Genomic DNA, 18,812 nt, shown 5'->3' on the forward strand with positions numbered 1-18,812 from the left:
GCTTACGTAGAGATTCGAAACCCAAGTTCTAAAGAAGGGGCACATCGCCGAATCATAATCGATCCCAGAAGACCACGATCAACCATAACCCGTGAACTGGCCTTTCAATTACAAAAGGCTGTAAATAACAGAATTCACGTAATGATTTTACTCCGTACTGGCATTCCTTGTCGTAATCGTATCAGCAAGTTCAATAGAAACACCACCTTTTGAACTAAAACCAGAACAAATAAATGACCATTTCTCCATCCAAGAGGCAGCTGATCCGTTTTGGCATTGCAAATTTGCCAGTCAACTTATACTGGGTGCTGACGCTGTAGGAGCAGTAATTTGTAATCGCCCCCACCAAGGACGAAATCAGATCATGCTACAAGAAACCATTTTTTTGGCTATGCATATTTTGGCTCAGTACATCCTGACCTCAACTAATCCAGCTTACCAAGTCAATGAAGAAAAGATACCTCATAAAGTGTTTCTTAGAATTTTTATTCTCAATGCCAATTCACTTAATTTACTTTGTTCAAATGTATATTAAATTTTAGCCTTATCCTGTATATATTACTACAGATTGAATTCCACTTTGTTAGTAGTATGAAACATTTAATGTTTATAGAAAATTTAATTGAATTTTTCTTTACTTACGAAACTACTACTTTAAGTTTAATTAATTTAATACTATAACGCCCATTTTCATGAAGCTCCGTTAGTGCTCTGTTAACTAACGAATTTTTAAACCGTATTATGGACATAGCTAGCGTATATAGCGTATATACTCCATAGCGTATATACTCCATATGCCAGTTAGGATCTTAACTGACAAAAAATTTGCAGTTAAAGTTAACCGGAAAGAAGATATTTGGATTTTACTTTCTGTTAACTGGCAGTTAAAGCCTAACGGAGCTACATGAAAATGGCCGTAAGTTTAATTACTTTCTCTTGCTTCAATGTTCTCTTTGTCTCATTGTCAATGCTATTCATATTTTTGCATCATATAATGCAAGGGAGGCGGTATGTTCACGCCAAACGCAAACCGTAGTAGTATAAACCGCTTTCATTGTAGTGGCTCGTGTATGTTCCAGTCGCTAACGCTGTTATTAAACGCCGTTCTTAATATTTTGTGTGCCTTGTAATGGAAAGGAAAGATTGTTTGTTATTATTATGAAAAAATAAGAAATAAGATGACTCTCATTTTCATCGGCGGTTTTTCAGAATCAAAGAGGTTTGTCATTTAATGGCGCGCGAAAGCAACAACGCGCACAAAATAAACATATACCTTTCATAAGTGCGAACTCTCTAAACAAAAATCTGTTTGAGTTTCGCCTACGGGCGAAAGTAAACTACAGTGATGCCAACTCCAGGAAGGCAAAAAGCACGAAAACTGTATTATAAATTCTAACATACCACCTCCCACTACAAAAACTACTAAAGCCAACTAAAATTCAATGCTGTACTAAAAAAAAATTTAAGATGTATTATAGAAGATTTCTTGTATTGATTTGACGCATTTGTAATTTGATGAAATTATGAACTCTATTCAAGTGTACACATTCATCACTTTGAATGCTTTCATCCAATTAATTTTGGTCAGTAATGTCTTTCAAATTTCAAAATATTTTTTTAGAGGAGAGAAACATTTTTTGCTACATTAAATTTGGAAATATTAATATTTATTTAAGTTATGAGTACTTTTGTTAATTTAATACAAACGTTTTTAATTACATCTTTATCAAGTTCAGAAACTCGGCACTCGTCGCTAGACATTTCCCAGCAAAAATTCCATTGCCACGTATGAGTATAATTATGCCTGCGCCAAATTGGTTCTAAACGATACCCTAAATACCCATATTAATTAAAAAAGAATCTACACCACCTTAATAACAATCAAATTCTACATTTGACAATGTAGTTGAGTTTAAGCTTTTGAAAATCTAATCCCAATTTTTGTATGAAAAGATATCGTCAATTAAACTTAATACTGTTCAAATTGAAAAAAGCACTAAATGAAAATGCCAGAAAGCACCAAGTTGGAGGTTTTATATCCTCCACCATAGGATAAGGTATATTAACTTTGTCATTCCGTTTGTAACACATCGAAATATTGCTCTAAGACCCCATAAAGTATATATATATATTCTGGGTCGTGGTATTCTGAGTCGATCTGAGCATGTCCGTCCGTCCGTCTGTTGAAATCACGCTAACTTCCGAACGAAACAAGCTATCGACTTGAAACTTGGCACAAGTAGTTGTTATTGATGTAGGTCGGATGGTATTGCAAATGGGCCATATCGGTCCACTTTTACGTATAGCCCCCATATAAACGGACCCCCAAATTTGGCTTGCGATTGCTCTAAGAGAAGCAAATTTCATCCGATCCGGCTGAAATTTGGTACATGGTGTTGGTATATGTTCTCTAATGACCATGCAAAAATTGGTCCACATCGGCCCATAATTATATATAGCCCCCATAAAAATCGATGCCTAGATTTGTCCTCCGGAGCCTCTAAGAGAAGCAAATTTCATCCGATCCGGCTGAAATTTGGTACATGGTGTTGGTATATGTTCTCTAATGACCATGCAAAAATTGGTCCACATCGGCCCATAATTATATATAGCCCCCATATAAACCGATTTCATCCGATCCGACTGAAATTTGGTACATGGTGTTAGTATATGGTCTCTAACAACCATGCAGAAATTGGTCCATATCGGTCCATAATTACATATAGCCCCCATATAAACCGATCACCAGATTTGGCTTGCGGAGCCTCTAAGAGAACCAAATTTCATCCGATCCGATTGAAATGTGGTACGTGGTGTTAGTATATTGTCTCTAACAACCATGCCAAAATTGGTCCATATCGGTCCATAATTATATATAGCCCCCATATAAGCCGATCCCCAGATTTGACCTCCGGAGCCTCTTAGAGGAGCAAACTTCATCCGATCCGGTTGAAATTTGGTACGTGGTGTTAGTACATGGTATCTAACAACCATGCAAGAATTGGTCCATATCGGTCCATAATTATATATAGCCCCCATAAAAATCGATGCCCAGATTTGTCCTCCGGAGCCTCTAAGAGAAGCAAATTTCATCCGATCCGGCTGAAATTTGGTACATGGTGTTGGTATATGTTCTCTAATGACCATGCAAAAATTGGTCCACATCGGCCCATAATTATATATAGCCCCCATAAAAATCGATGCCTAGATTTGTCCTCCGGAGCCTCTAAGAGAAGCAAATTTCATCCGATCCGGCTGAAATTTGGTACATGGTGTTGGTATATGTTCTCTAATGACCATGCAAAAATTGGTCCACATCGGCTCATAATTATATATAGCCCCCATACAAATCGATGCCCAGATTTGTCCTCCGGAGCCTCTAAGAGAAGCAAATTTCACCCGATCCGGCTGAAATTTGGTACATGGTGTTGGTATATGTTCTCTAATGACCATGCAAAAATTGGTCCACATCGGCCCATAATTATATATAGCCCCCATATAAACCGATTTCATCCGATCCGGTTGAAATTTGGTACGTGGTGTTAGTACGTGGTCTCTAACAACCATACAAAAATTGGTCCATATCGGTCCATAATTATATATAGCCCCCATATAAATCGATCCCCAGATTTGATCTCCGGAGCCTCTTGGAGGAGCAAAATTCATCCGATCCGGTTGAAATTTGCAACGTGGTGTTAGTATAAGGCCGCTAATAACCATGCCAAAATTGGTCCATATCGGTCTATAGTTATATATAGCCGATCCCCAATCATACAAAAATTGATCCATATCGGTTCATAATCATGGTTGCTACTCGAGCCAAAAATAATCTACCAAAATTTTATTTTTATAGAAAAAATTGTCAAAATGTTATTTCTATAGAAAATTTTGTCAAAATTTTATTTCTATAGAAAATTTTGTCAAAATTTTATTTCTATAGAATTTTTTTTCCAAATTGTATTTCTATAGACATTTTTTTAAAATTTTACTTCTATAGAAAATGTTGTAAAAATTTTATTTTGTCAAAATTTTATTTCTATAGAAACTTTAAACTTAATTATATACGTATTTAATCGGCTTTTTTTAGTTTAATATATACCACGTATGGACTATGTGATATATATGACGGTGTTAGGAAGTTTTAAGATACCTTGCCATCGGCAAGTGTTACCGCAACCCAAGTTTTTCGTTTGTGAATGACAGTCTTCAGTAGAAGTTTCTACGCAATCCATGGTGGAGGGTACACAAGCTTCGGCCTGGCCGAACTTTTTAAGGCACTAAAAAGGCACTTTGGTGCTTTTTAGAAATCAAACAGCACTAAATTTAGTGCTAAAAGCACCAAATTGGCATCTCTGGGAAACTAGTATAGGTTACCATCCGTAACCTTGAGGAGTACAATTCCTCCCGCAACAGTACATGCGATGTCTATAGTTCCCTGTATCTGCTTTCGTACGTATCGTAAATGGGTGATATCGACTCTCTTTTCAAATCTTTGTGTTATAAGGGAATCCAACGAATAGGAAGACTGTCAACTGTAGATCTAAGTTCGCTCTCTCGTCACAAGTCTGTTACGATCCGTTACCTAGAGTAGTGCAATCCCTCCCGTGACTGTACATGCGATCTCTATAGTTCCCTGTTTCTGCTTCCGTACGAACCGTAAATGGATGACATCGACTCTCTTCTCACATCTTTGTGTTATAAGGGAAACCGTCGAAGAAGTCTGTCAACTAAAGAGACAGTCTCCTTGTTCGTCTACCCAGAACCTCAAACGGTAAATCCATCCCGAGTTCATAGATTCACAATTGCACACTGAGCAATGGTCTAGGGAATAAAACATCGGTTCTACTGTTCCACATAACGAGCATCTACTCTTCCACATAAATCTACCTATTGACAAGCCCGTGCCCAGTTAGATCTAACTCGCTTCCCTGCAACGTGACTACTACTCATGGACTTAGATCTGGTTGCCCAGCAAAAAAATTTGGAAGTTCTTCCAAAGGCACAACTTTAAAAGCACTTCCAGAAGATGCACTCCCAATGATGTTCTTTATTTTAACTACCCAGGAAGTTCTTTTAATTCAATTTTTTATAACTTGGTTTGCTCATACTTTTAATGGATAATTTTATTTTTTTTTTTGTTTCAAATAGGTTAAAAACAGAGTAAGAATTCATAAAATGGTAGAAATCATTTAAATTTTATCGACAAAAATGCTAAATCCAATCTGAAAAAATTGTGAATTTTTGAAAATATTTGAGGTGAAACGTTTCCGACAAGCGTTAGAATCCATTCAAAATGATAAAAACTTATAAAAGTTATTTATTTGACAAAATATCACAGAATTTTTTAATATTTCACCCAAAGCATTGAATTCGGATCACACCTAAAGAAGTGATGCAAATTCAGTGCAACGGCTGTTGAAATGGAGGACTTCCGTCCTATGACAAGCCCATGTTAAATTCATCGCTTTTGCGTCAATTTTGCACCACTTCCGGATCCAAAAAGAACATTTTCATTACTTTTTTGGCGACGCTTTTTTTGCTGGGTGGTCCTACGAAGGCTACAAATGCTTATTTTTTTCCTATAAATTCATCCATTGTATGTATAGATAATCATATAAATTTATTTGTGTAATATTGGTAAATAAAATGAATACTTATAATAATTTGTGGAAGGAAGAATAACAATTTCGGACTACGTCAAAATTTAGAAATATTTAAAAAAGTACAACATTCTATTTGTGACTTATATCTTTTTAATATTATTTTCAGCTTATCAAATGGGTATCCCTGAGTCTACTCATCTATACTTTTCGTATGTTTACTCAATTTGTGTGATTTTCAAGTGCCAGAACATCAATATCCTACAGGGAAAATGCTTCAATAAATCCCAGTTAAGACTTTTCCAATAGTAATGAAAAAATGCACAGAGTCTACCCTTAAAGTTGATGCACATATATCCATGGTTTCTTTATAAAACTTTTTACTTTGCGTCTTCCCTTCCAAAGTAGTGGAAGTATGATTGTGCAAATGTGTGCGCCACAGGATATATCCATTCATTTCTCATTTTGCTAGTGCATCATGAACGAATACGATTGCAATTCTCTCACACGCATACGAAAACAAACAGGAAATATACCAAATGAAGCATCCATCGTTGTTCTATGTAAACAGGATAATTATGAACTTGTTAAATGGCTATTTCGAAAAATAATATTCAACCAAAAAATGAGAAATGTAAACAAGAAATGAGAAAAAAAGTTAAAAGTTATGAACTTGTGGAAAATTTGCAAAGGAATGCCAACACAATGTAGTTCATTGCTTCTTGGGAAGACTGAAAAATGTGAATGTATGTATGACTCCTCAATGAAACAAGTGCAAGGATAACCGACATTGGAAAAGTATATCAAAGAGTACTGCAACCGCATAAAGCATTTCGTACAAACAGTAAGGAAGAATCGCATGGTTGACTACATAATTTGAGGTAAACTTATTTATTTTAAAAAAATATACTAAAAAAATAAATTTCATTAAATTTACAAAAAAAAAATAAATAAAAATGATATACCAGTAAATTAAATTGGTCTTTCTGTTAATTTCAAATAAATCAAATTTAAACGAGTATATACGGCCGTAAGTTCAGCCAGGCCGAATCTTATGTACCCTCCACCATGGATTGCGTAGAAACTTCTACGAAAGACTGTCTTCCACAATCGAATTACTTGGGTTGTGGTATCTTAAAACTTCTTATCATCGTTTTCTAAATTGTGAGTTAGTCCATACGTGGTATATATTAGACAAAAAAGTTATGTATAGGTAAGTCTACAAATAATTACGAATCGACATGGACTTTTGCACGGTACGTAGAGAGCCAGAATTGAAATATGGGGGTCACTTATATGGGGGCTATATAGAATTAAGAACTTGATATGGACCAAGTTTTGTGTGATTGGGGATCGATTTATCTGAGGGTCATATATAACTATAGACCGATATGGACCTAGTTAGGCATGGTTGTTAACGGCCATATACTAGCACAATGTACCAAATTTCAACTGACTCGGATGAAATTTGCTCCTCCAAGAGGCTCCAAAACCAAATCTCGGGATCGGTTTATATGGGGGCTATATATGATTATGGACTGATAAGGACCACTTTTGGCATGGTTGTTAAATATCATATACTACCACCACGTACCAAATTTCAACCAGATCGGATGAATTTTGCTTCTCCAAAAGGAATCAGAGGTCAAGTCTGGGGACCGGTTTATATGGGGGCTATATATAATTATGGACTGATATTAACAAATTCCTGCATGGTTGTTGGATACCATAGACTAACATCACGTACAACATTTCAACCGAATTGGATGAATTTTGCTCTTCCAAGGGGCTCCGGAGGTCAAATCTGGGGATCGGTTTATATGGGGCATATATATAATTATTGACCGATTTCGACCAATTTTTGCATTGGTGTTTGAGGCCATATATTAACACCACGTACCAAATTTCAACTGAATCAGATGAGTTTTGGTCTTCCAAGAGGCTCCGGAGGTCAAATCTGGTGATCGGTTTATAAGGGGGCTATATATAATTATGGACCGATGTGGACCAATTGTTGCATATTTGTTAGATACCATATACCAACACCATGTACCACATTTCAGCCGGATCGGATGAAATTTGCTTCTCTTAGATGCTCCGCAAGCCAAATCGGGGGATCGGTTTATATGGGGGCTATATGTAATTATGGACCGATGTGGACCAATTTTCGCATGGTTGTTAGAGACCATATACTAACACCATGTACCAAATTTCAACCGGATCGGATGAAATTTGTTTCCCTTAGAGCAATCGCAAGCCAAATTTGGGGGTACGTTTATATGGGAGCTATACGTAATAGTGGACCGATATGGCCCATTTGCAATGCCATCCGACCTACATCAATAACAACTAGAGGTGTGCACGTGAGTAATATTTTACTCACGCACACTCACGACGAAGAAATCTTATTCACGCACACTCACGCACGATATTTTTGGTAGGACTCACGCTCACGCACGCTCACGAAAATAAAATTTGTACTCACGCACACTCACGCACGAAAATCTTTTAAATGTCGTGACTCACGAAAAATATCGTGACTCACGAAAAATGTCGTGACTCACGAAAAACCTCGTGACTCACGAATAATTTTATGAATAATTTACCTATAGAACCTGATTGAAAACTTGAGTATGTGTAAAATCGAGAGCGTTATAAAACTCTTTACACCTAAGGTGTCACTAAAATTGTAAATGAATTCAACTCGTAAGCATTTTATGTTTGTACGCGGAATTATTTTCGTGAGTGTGTTTTTCCGAAATTCGTTACTCACGCACTTTCACGAAGATAGTATTTTCGTGACTCACGCTCACGCACGACATTTGGTTGGTTAATCACGATTATGCACACTCACGCCGTTGCCGTTAGCATGAATCACGATTCACGAGTGAGTCACGAAAATGTTCGTGAGTCACGACAATTTCGTGTCACTTGCACACCTCTAATAAAAACTACTTGTGCCAAGTTTCAAGTTGATAGCTTGTTTCGTTCGGAAGTTAGCGTGATTTCAACAGATCGACTCAGAATTTCACCATGACCCAGAATATATATACTTTATGGGGTCTTAGAGCAATATTTCGATGTGCTACAAACGGAATGACAAAGTTAATATACCTGTGGTGGAGGGTATAAAAATATTTAATTTAATTTATTTTAAAAACCAAACCTCTTTAAAGAAATTTGATCCAAATGTTATTCTGTCGTTTTTTCCTCGATACGAGTGCATACATGAATGCATCCATGATTGTGCCAGCAATGTCTCTCCATGTCTGTGTCAGTCTTTTACCAGTAAATAATTGTTCCGGAAAGGTATGTGGGTGATAGGATGACAAATACCAAGAAATAACGCAAGTCAAGCTGGTGTGGTAACATAAAGACAACAATGTTGACCTCTTTAAATAACATTAGCAAAAAGGATAACCGCTAGTATAAGAGCTGTGATCTCCGTCGGTTTCTGTGGTCTTTGAATACCGGTTGCAGGCAATGTTGTCATGGTCACAAATATCCTGTGGCCACATAACTAAGCATAGAGGCAAAGGAATTTCCACTACTTCACTTATATCTGGGGCTAACCGCCACCAGTGTCGCAAAGGATATCAGTATATCCTGCCACCATTGCCCCTTACAATCATGTCATGTTTGCAACGAAAACAACTTAAGCGCTGACACCAAAGATTATGATGATGCAGTTGAGGATAATGAGTATAATGTTGTTGCGATGCATTGGCGTTTCAAGATGTCGACATTGTCGTCATGGTGATAACGATGACACTGATGATAATTCGCAGCCATTTAACTTTCCATAAAGTTTCAGGAATGTGTTAAATGTTCCGTGGAAAGGAAACTCAAGACATATTTCTTAGGAATATGATTATTAGGAATATTAGAAACAAAAATTACCAAAAAAATTGGACATTAAAATCCTTGAGAGCTTAGGAGTAATTGTAAGCATGTACCAACTATGCGAGATGCAATAGGAACGAATTAGGAAGACTATTTGATAATTCCAGGATTGAAATTTGAGAAGAAAACACTTTCGAGGCTTCAAATCGAATTAACAAGTTAACATGCAGATAGCCACTTCCAGAGAGTAGGTGTAGGGGGAGGAGTAGGCGACGCAAAAGCTCTCCAACGAATCCTAGTTTGAAAAGCACTAAAGATCAGCCACATCCAGAGAAGAAATATGATCATCTCAAATAAATTGCAAGAGCAAAATAATGGTTTTTCACGGGAAGCATGAAACATTTTTGTTGCAACCAATGTAGTTTCTTTAAAATTATGTATCTGATTTCAGCAAAGATGTATATGTTAGACAACAATATTTTTGTGACAAAAATTATAGTTGAAACAAAGTTGAGCTGTTCATATTTTTTTCACGAAATCACTAATAATTAAAGTACTGTAAAAACGACAGATTGGTTATGAGTTACAAGGTGATGGGTGCCACCCTGGTCAATGGTTAGCATGCCCGCCTTGCATACACAGGTTCGTGAGTTGCAACACAGTTTTAACCACACACCAAAATGTTTTTCAGTGATTGATTATCCTCTCTCAGTAATGATGGTGACATTTCTGTTTCAAAGCATCTCTAAATAGTTTCACCGTAATGGGGAACGCCGCACAGTGCTTCGATCCCATACAAGTAATGGGCAAAAAATAGAAGGATGCATCGTTGCAAATCAAAACTTTGAAGGGCCTCGTTGATGGTCAAAACTAAGATAAATGTGAAGTTTGTTTCCGATCGGACCACTCCTTCACATATTTCCCATACAAATGGATCAAAAATATCTGATTGTATAAAAGGATGAAATAACACAAATAGCAAAATGTCCTTCATTTTGTAAATCACGCTTTGAAATTTTGTGATGTTATAGCCGAGATATTGACCAAGTAGGGAGCCAAATTTTGAGACTCTAGTTGGACAGGAACCCTACTGGCAGGCCTCTAAAATTGGTCCCCTCGGCTATGGGAAAAGTTTATAAATGTAATTTTCTTTTAGAATTTTGACTCGTTTTGTTAAATAAATTTGTTTCACATATGTTGTTAACTTTCAACTTAAAAATATAAAATTTTGCTAATTTTGAAAAAGTAACGTTATTTATTCCGAAGTTTGTAAAACAAACTTCTGAAAAACAACGTTACTTTTTCAAAATTAGCAAATTTTTATTTTGTTTTTAATGGAAGTTTAACAACAAATATAAAACAAAAATAAACAAGAAATGAAATTCAAAGATATACTTTTTTCTTACAGGTCCTTCAAGTACCGCGAAGATGGACAAAAAGGAAAAACGTTTAAATTTGCACCAGTTTTAGAAACGTTACTATTTTTCAAAGTTAATTATAATACAAAATAAAACAAGTATATACGGCCGTAAGTTCGGCCAGGCCGAAGCTTATGTACCCTCCACCATGGATTGCATAGAAACTTCTACTGAAGACTGTCATCCACAATCGAATTACAAGGTATCTTAAAACTTCCTAACACCGTAATATATACCACATAGTCCATACGTGGTATATATTAAAATAAAAAAGGCCGATTAAATACGTATATAATTAAGTTTAAAGTTTCTGTAGAAATAAAATTTTGACAACATTTTCTATAGAAGTTAAATTTGGAAAAAAATTTTCTATAGAAATAAAATTTGGAAAAAATTTCTGTAGAAATAAAATTTTAACAAAATTTTCTATAGAAATAAAATTTTAACAAAATTTTCTATAGAAATAACATTTTGACAAAATTTTCTTTGGAAATAAAATTTTGACAAAATTTTCTATAGAAATAAAATTTTGACAAAATTTTCTATAGAAATAAAATTTTGACAAAATTTTCTATAGAAATAACATTTTGACAATGTTTTCTATAAAAATAAAATTTTGGTAGATTATTTTTGGTTCGAGTGGCAACCATGAACATGAACCGATAAGGGCCAATTTTTGCGTGATTGGGGATTGGCTATATAGACCGATATGGACCAATTTTGGCATGAATATTAGCGGCCTTATACTAACACCACGTTGCAAATTTCAACCTGATCGGATGAATTTTGCTCCTCCAAGAGGCTCCGGAGATCAAATCTGGGGTACGGTTTATATGGGGGCTATATATAATTATGGACCGATATGGACCAATTCTTGCGTGTTTGTTAGAGACCACATTCTAACACCATGTTCCAAATTTCAACCGGATCGGATGAATTTTGCTCCTCCAAGAGGCTCCGGAGGACAAATTTGGGAATCGATTTATATGGGGGCTATATATAATTATGGACCGATATGGACCAATTTTTACATGGTCATTAGAGAACCTATACCAACACCATGTACCAAATTTCAGCCGGATCGGATGAAATTTTCGTTTCTTAGGTGCTCCGCAAGCCAAATCGGGGGATCGGTTTATATGGGGGCTATATATAATTATGGACCGATGTGGACCAATTTTTGCATGGTCATTAGAGAACATATACCAATACCATGTACCAAATTTCAGCCGGATCGGATGAAATTTGCTTCTCTTAGAGGCCTCGCAAGCCAAATCTGGAGATCGGTTTATATGGGGGCTATATAAAATTATGGACCGATATGGACCAATTTTTGCGTGGTTGTTTGAGACCCTATACTAACACCACGTGCCAAATTTCAACCGGATCGGATGAAATTTGCTTCTCTTTGAGGCTCCGCAAGCCAAATCTGGCGATCGGTTTATATGGGGGGCTATATATAATTATGGACCGATGTGAACCAATTCTTGCATGGTTGTTAGAGACAATATACCAACACCTTGTACCAAATTTCAGCCGGATCGGATGAAATGTGCTTCTTTTAGAGGCTCCGCAAGCCAAATCTGGGGGTCCGTTTATATGGGGGCTATACGTAAAAGTGGTTCATTTGCAATACCATCCAACCTACATCAATAACAACTACTTGTGCCAAATTCAAGTCGATAGCTTGTTTCGATCGGAAGTTAACGTGATTTCAACAAACGGACGGACGGACGGACATGCTTAGATCGACTCAGAATTTCACCACGACCCAGAATATATATACTTAATGGGGTCTTAGAGCAATATTTCGATGTGTTACAAACGGAATGGTGGAGGGTAAAAAAATAATTTATGTCCCAATCATAATATTTTCTAACATATTAACATATATGTCGCAAACATGTTATGCTAGTTTAGCAACATTATATGTTTGCACTTAAAAATAATGTGTTAAATATTTGAATTCCAAACATATAGTGTTTACACCGAAACAGTCTTTTTCGTCCGTGTATACCTCACCTAATCTACAAGGAAGAGTTCTGTTACTTCTACGTTGAAATAATACTACTAGGAATATTCAGGTTTCCCTTTAATAGGTGATAAATTATCAAATATGTTTGAGAGCATAATATTGAAGTCATCTTTGTAATATGAAGTGTGGAAATAGGATAAAAATTCCAATATTATCTTAAATATGTATACTTACAATTCCTGGAGATGTGTTAATTTATTCAGTCCTTCGGGTAGAGAATTAATTAGATTATCGTCTAGAACTCTGAAAAGAAATTTTAAACATAAACAAATAAATTTATTTATTGCAAAAGAAGTTATAAATTTCATATATGGACAATTATGAATTATTCCTTCAAGCAAACTATGTTATTTTTTCACCAACCACTTTGTTAGTGTTGATTGCTTATCCTTTGGTATCTTCTTCTAGCCGCCAGTATATTGATTTGATTTCAAGTAACAATTATTTAAAGCATTTTCACTTCAAGTATTTTGTTCCAATTGCTATTTCTCTGTTGTTTAGTTTGAATTAGTGATCATAAAAAAAATCCGCAAACAAACATAAAACAACTCAATTGTCAATTCCAAGCGTACAATGCAATTTTTATTATTAAATTGCATTGTCTCTTCAGTGCCGCTTCGTTGCCATCATTGAACTGTAGACAATGCACAATGGGATGGAATTAAAATAAAACAAGTAAGGAAAGTCTAAAGTCGGGCGGTGCCGACTATATTATACCCTGCACCACTTTGTAGATCTAAATTTTCGATATCATATCGCATCCGTCAAATGTGTTGGGGGCTATATATAAAGGTTTGTCCCAAATACATACATTTAACAAGTAAAGAAAATCTAAAGTCGGGCGGGACCGACTATATTATACCCTGCACCACTTTGTAGATCTAAATTTTCGATACCATATCACATCCGTCAAATGTGTTGGGGCTATATATAAAGGTTTGTCCCAAATACATACATTTAAATATCACTCGATCTGGACAGAATTTGATAGACTTCTACAAAAATCTATAGACTCAAAATTTAAGTCGGCTAATGCACTAGGGTGGAACACAATGTTAGTAAAAAACCAGTATGGAAAGTCTAAAGTCGGGCGAAGCCGACTATATTATACCCTGCACCACTTTGTAGATCTAAATTTTCGATACCATATCACATCCGTCAAATGTGTTGGGGGCTATATAAAGGTTTGTCCCAAATACATAAATTTAAATATCACTCGATCAGGAAGAATTTGATAGACTTCTATAAAATCTATAGACTCAAAATTTAAGTCGGCTAATGCACTAGGGTGGAACACAATGTTAGTAAAAAACCAGTATGGAAAGTCTAAAGTCGGGCGGGGCCGACTATATTATCCCCTGCACCACTTTGTAGATCTAAATTTTCGATACCATATCACATCCGTCAAATGTGTTGGGGGCTATATATAAAGGTTTGTCCCAAATACATACATTTAAATATCACTCGATCTGGAAGAATTTGATAGACTTCTACAAAATCTATAGACTCAAAATTTAAGTCGGCTAATGAACTAGGGTGGAACACAATGTTAGTAAAAAAATATGGGAAACGTTTAAATCTGAAGCAATTTTAAGGAAACTTCGAAAAAGTTTATTTATGATTTATCGCTCGATATATATGTATTAGAAGTTTAGAAAAATTAGAGTCATTTTTACAACTTTTCGACTAAGCAGTGGCGATTTTACAAGGAAAATGTTGGTATTTTGACCATTTTTGTCGAAATCAGAAAAACATATATATGGGAGCTATATCTAAATCTGAACCGATTTCAACCAAATTTGGCACGCATAGCTACAATGCTAATTCTACTCTCTGTGCAAAATTTCAACTAAATCGGAGTTAAAATTGGCCTCTGTGGTCATATGAGTGTAAATCGGGCGAAAGCTTTATATGGGAGATATATCCAAATCTGAACCGATTTCAAGCAAATTTGGCACGCATAGTTACAACGCTAATTCTACTCCCTGTGCAAAATTTCAACTAAATCGGAGCAAAAAATTGGCCTCTGTGGGCAAATGAGTGTAAATCGGGCGAAAGCTATATATGGGAACTATATCTAAATCTGAACCGATTTTGCTGATATTTTGCAAGTTTTTCGAGACTCATAAAATATTCGGATGTACGGAATTTGAGGAAGATCGGTTGATATACACGCCAATTATGACCAGATCGGTGAAAAATATATATGGCAGCTATATCTAAATCTGAACCGATTTTTTCCAAAATCAATAGGGATCGTCTTTGAGCCGAAACAGGACCCCATACCAAATTTTAGGACAATCGGACTAAAACTGCGAGCTGTACTTTGCACACAAAAATACATCAACAGACAGACAGACAGACAGACAGACGGACAGACAGACGGACAGACAGACGGACAGACAGACAGACGGACATCGCTAAATCGACTCAGAATTTAATTCTAAGCCGATCCGTATACTAAAAGGTTGGTCTATGATTACTCCTTCTTGGCGTTACATACAAATGCACAAACTTATTATACCCTGTACCACAGTAGTGGTGAAGGGTATAAATATGGGAAAAGTTTAAATCTGAAGCAATTTTAAGGAAACTTCGAAAAAGTTTATTTATGTTTTATCGCTCGATATATATGTATTAGAAGTTTAGGAAAATTAGAGTCATTTTTACAACTTTTCGACTAAGCAGTGGCGATTTTACAAGGAAAATGTTGGTATTTTGACCATTTTTGTCGAAATCAGAAAAACATATATATGGGAGCTATATCTAAATTTCAACCGATTTCAACCAAATTTGGCACGCATAGCTACAATGCTAATTCTACTCCCTGTGCAAAATTTCAAGCTTTATATGGGAGATATATCCAAATCTGAACCGATTTCAAACAAATTTGGCACGCATAGTTACAACGCTAATTCTACTCCCTATGCAAAATTTCAACTAAATCGGAGCAAAAAATTGGCCTCTGTGGGCAAATGAGTGTAAATCGGGCGAAAGCTATATATGGGATCTATATCTAAATCTGAACCGATTTTGCTGATATTTTGCAAGTTTTTCGAGACTCATAAAATATTCGGATGTACGGAATTTGAGGAAGATCTGTTGATATACACGCCAATTATGACCAGATCGGTGAAAAATATATATGACAGCTATATCTAAATCTGAACCGATTTTTTCCAAAATCAATATACCAAATTTTAGGACAATCGGACTAAAACTGCGAGCTGTACTTTGCACACAAAAATACATCAACAGACAGACAGACAGACGGACAGACAGACAGACGGACATCGCTAAATCGACTCAGAATTTAATTCTAAGCCGATCCGTATACTAAAAGGTTGGTCTATGATTACTCCTTCTTGGCGTTACATACAAATGCACAAACTTATTATACCCTGTACCACAGTAGTGGTGAAGGGTATAAATATGGGAAACATTTAAATCTGAAGCAATTTTAAGGAAACTTCGCAAAAGTTTATTTATGATTTATCGCTCGATATATATGTACTAGAAGTTTAGGAAAATAAGAGTCATTTTTACAACTTTTCGACTAAGCAGTGGCGATTTTACAAGGAAAATGTTGGTAATTTGACCATTTTTGTCGAAATCAGAAAAACATATATATGGGAGCTATATCTAAATCTGAACCGATTTCAACCACATTGGGCACGCATAGCTATAATGCTAATTCTACTCCCTGTGCAAAATTTCAACTAAATCGGAGTAAAAAATTGGCCTCTGTGGTCATATGAGTGTAAATCGGGCGAAAGCTATATATGGGAGCTATATATAAATCTGAACCGATTTCAATCAAATTTGGCACGCATAGCTAAATCTACTCCCTGTGCAAAATTCCAACCAAATTGGGCCAAAACTCTGGCTATTATAACCATATTAGTCCATATCGGGCGAAAGATATATATGGGAACTATATCTAAATCTGAACCGATTTCAATCAAATTTTGTACACTTAACTGCACTACTAATTGTACTCCGAGTGCAACATTTCAAACAAATTGGGCCAAAACTCTGGCTTCTAGGACCATATTAGTCCATATCGGGCGAAATATATCTATGGGAGCTATATCTAAATCTGAATCGATTTCAACCAAATTTGGCACGCATAGCTACAATGCTAAATATACTCCCTGTGCAAAATTTCAACCAAATTGGGCCAAAACTCTGGCTTTTAGGTTCATATTAGTCCATATCGGGCGAAAGATATATATGGGACTATATCTAAATCTGAACCGATTTCTTCCAAAATCAATAGGGTTCTATTCTGACCCAAATTAGAAACATGTGCTAAATTTGTAGGCGATTGGACTTAAATTGCGACCTAGACTTTGATCACAAAAATGTGTTCACAGACAGACGGACGGACGGACAGACGGACATGGTTATATCGACTCAGGGACCCACCCTGAGCATTATTGAAAAAGACACCATGTGTCTATCTCGTCTCCTTCTGGGTGTTACAAACATATGCACTAACTTATAATACCCTGTTCCACAGTGTGGCGCAGGGTATAATAAAATTACAATAATTTCCTAAATAGTTGTGTTTTATTCAAAATCAACATCGGCCCTTGAAATTTAACCACCCATCAAAATAGATGTGATGAATTCTTTTTCATGGACATTTTTTGTATATCATATCCACGATGTAAAAGTTCAATATTTTAATGATACAAATGTTCCATGTTCCCCTTGAAAAAGTAACATTATTCTCTTGAAACATATTTGAGGGTTATCATATTCCTTTCCTGGGTGTATTTTTTTATCACTTCAAAATTACTATATTAAATCACTTCATTGTATTCCACCCCATTGTGCATTGAGCTTTAGTATTTGTTTTGTTTTGTTTTGTTGTCATCTCTTGATGCTGGTGTTGCCAAACGATAGCAATAAGTTTTGCGTCAGCTGTTGGCAATTGTCGGTCGGTTTTTAGTATTGGCTTGAAACACCACTACCGGATACTAAACTAAACCAGAAGTTGGAGGAAATTGTAAATAAAGAATACATTTTATATCGTTTTTCCAAAGAATGCCTTAAGAGAGTGTGAGAGAGAGAAGGAGTGAGATGTACAGAGAATGGGAAAAATTGTGCAGCAAATGCCGCCACTCTTTGGCATTGAATCAATAATGAAATGGCTTTTGGACAATGTATTGCATTCAATATTGTTATCCCTTGAAGCAAAACAATGGTCATATCTGTGATGTTCAAAGTGGACAACAAGTGTTCTGTGTACTATTGGATGCACTTAATAAATTAAGCTACAGTTGTGTAAATAAAGGATTGATGTGAAAAAAAAACTAATGGATTGCTTTGGATATAAAATTCGTCATTTTATATATTTATTAAATTTTATTTCATAACCCTAATGTAAATAAATTGTAATTTAAATTCACTAAATTCAGACTAACTACAGAACTCTATGTACTTTAAAATTCAGAGATCCGCACGCATGTAAGATGTATCAAAACAGAGACGGGTAACATTTGGATTTTGTAGGATATTTTTGATGAAATTGAAGTCAAAAGAGTGAAAATTACAGTCTGACGCTTTTCATTCGCAATATGAAGATTATGTAAGTAAAATATTTTCCCAGCAAAAACTCTCATTACCCGGTAATCCTATAGGTAAGCCTATTTAAAAATTAATAACCACTTATTAATTGGCATCGCTTCGGATTACATTTACATACGCATGTCCTAGAAGGAAAGTACCTTTCCCCAGGCATACTTTCGGCCATAAAATAAGTAGTGCATTTAAAGCATATAATCACCTAATATGTAATGACTTATTTGTAGATACACCAAAGCTTGCAAAATAGCCACTTATTGTCTCAGGCAACCAAATCTCGAAAATATTGATTTCTATCGCCGATTACAATAGATCAAAATATGG

The 18,812-nt window shown here is 35.7% G+C and overlaps 1 protein-coding gene across 1 annotated transcript in view; it reads right to left on the reverse strand.

Moving 5' to 3' along the window:
* rk (G-protein coupled receptor rickets) overlaps positions 1–18,812 on the reverse strand; it is a 151,602-nt gene that overhangs the window by 10,685 nt on the left and 122,105 nt on the right. Inside the window, exon 7 of the mRNA XM_075293967.1 lies at positions 13,071–13,139. Coding sequence (XP_075150082.1) covers positions 13,071–13,139 — 69 coding nt within the window. The remainder of the gene's footprint in view (positions 1–13,070; positions 13,140–18,812) is intronic.

This window comes from Haematobia irritans, chromosome 2, assembly GCF_050003625.1.
Source record: "Haematobia irritans isolate KBUSLIRL chromosome 2, ASM5000362v1, whole genome shotgun sequence".
Lineage (NCBI taxonomy): Eukaryota > Metazoa > Arthropoda > Insecta > Diptera > Muscidae > Haematobia > Haematobia irritans.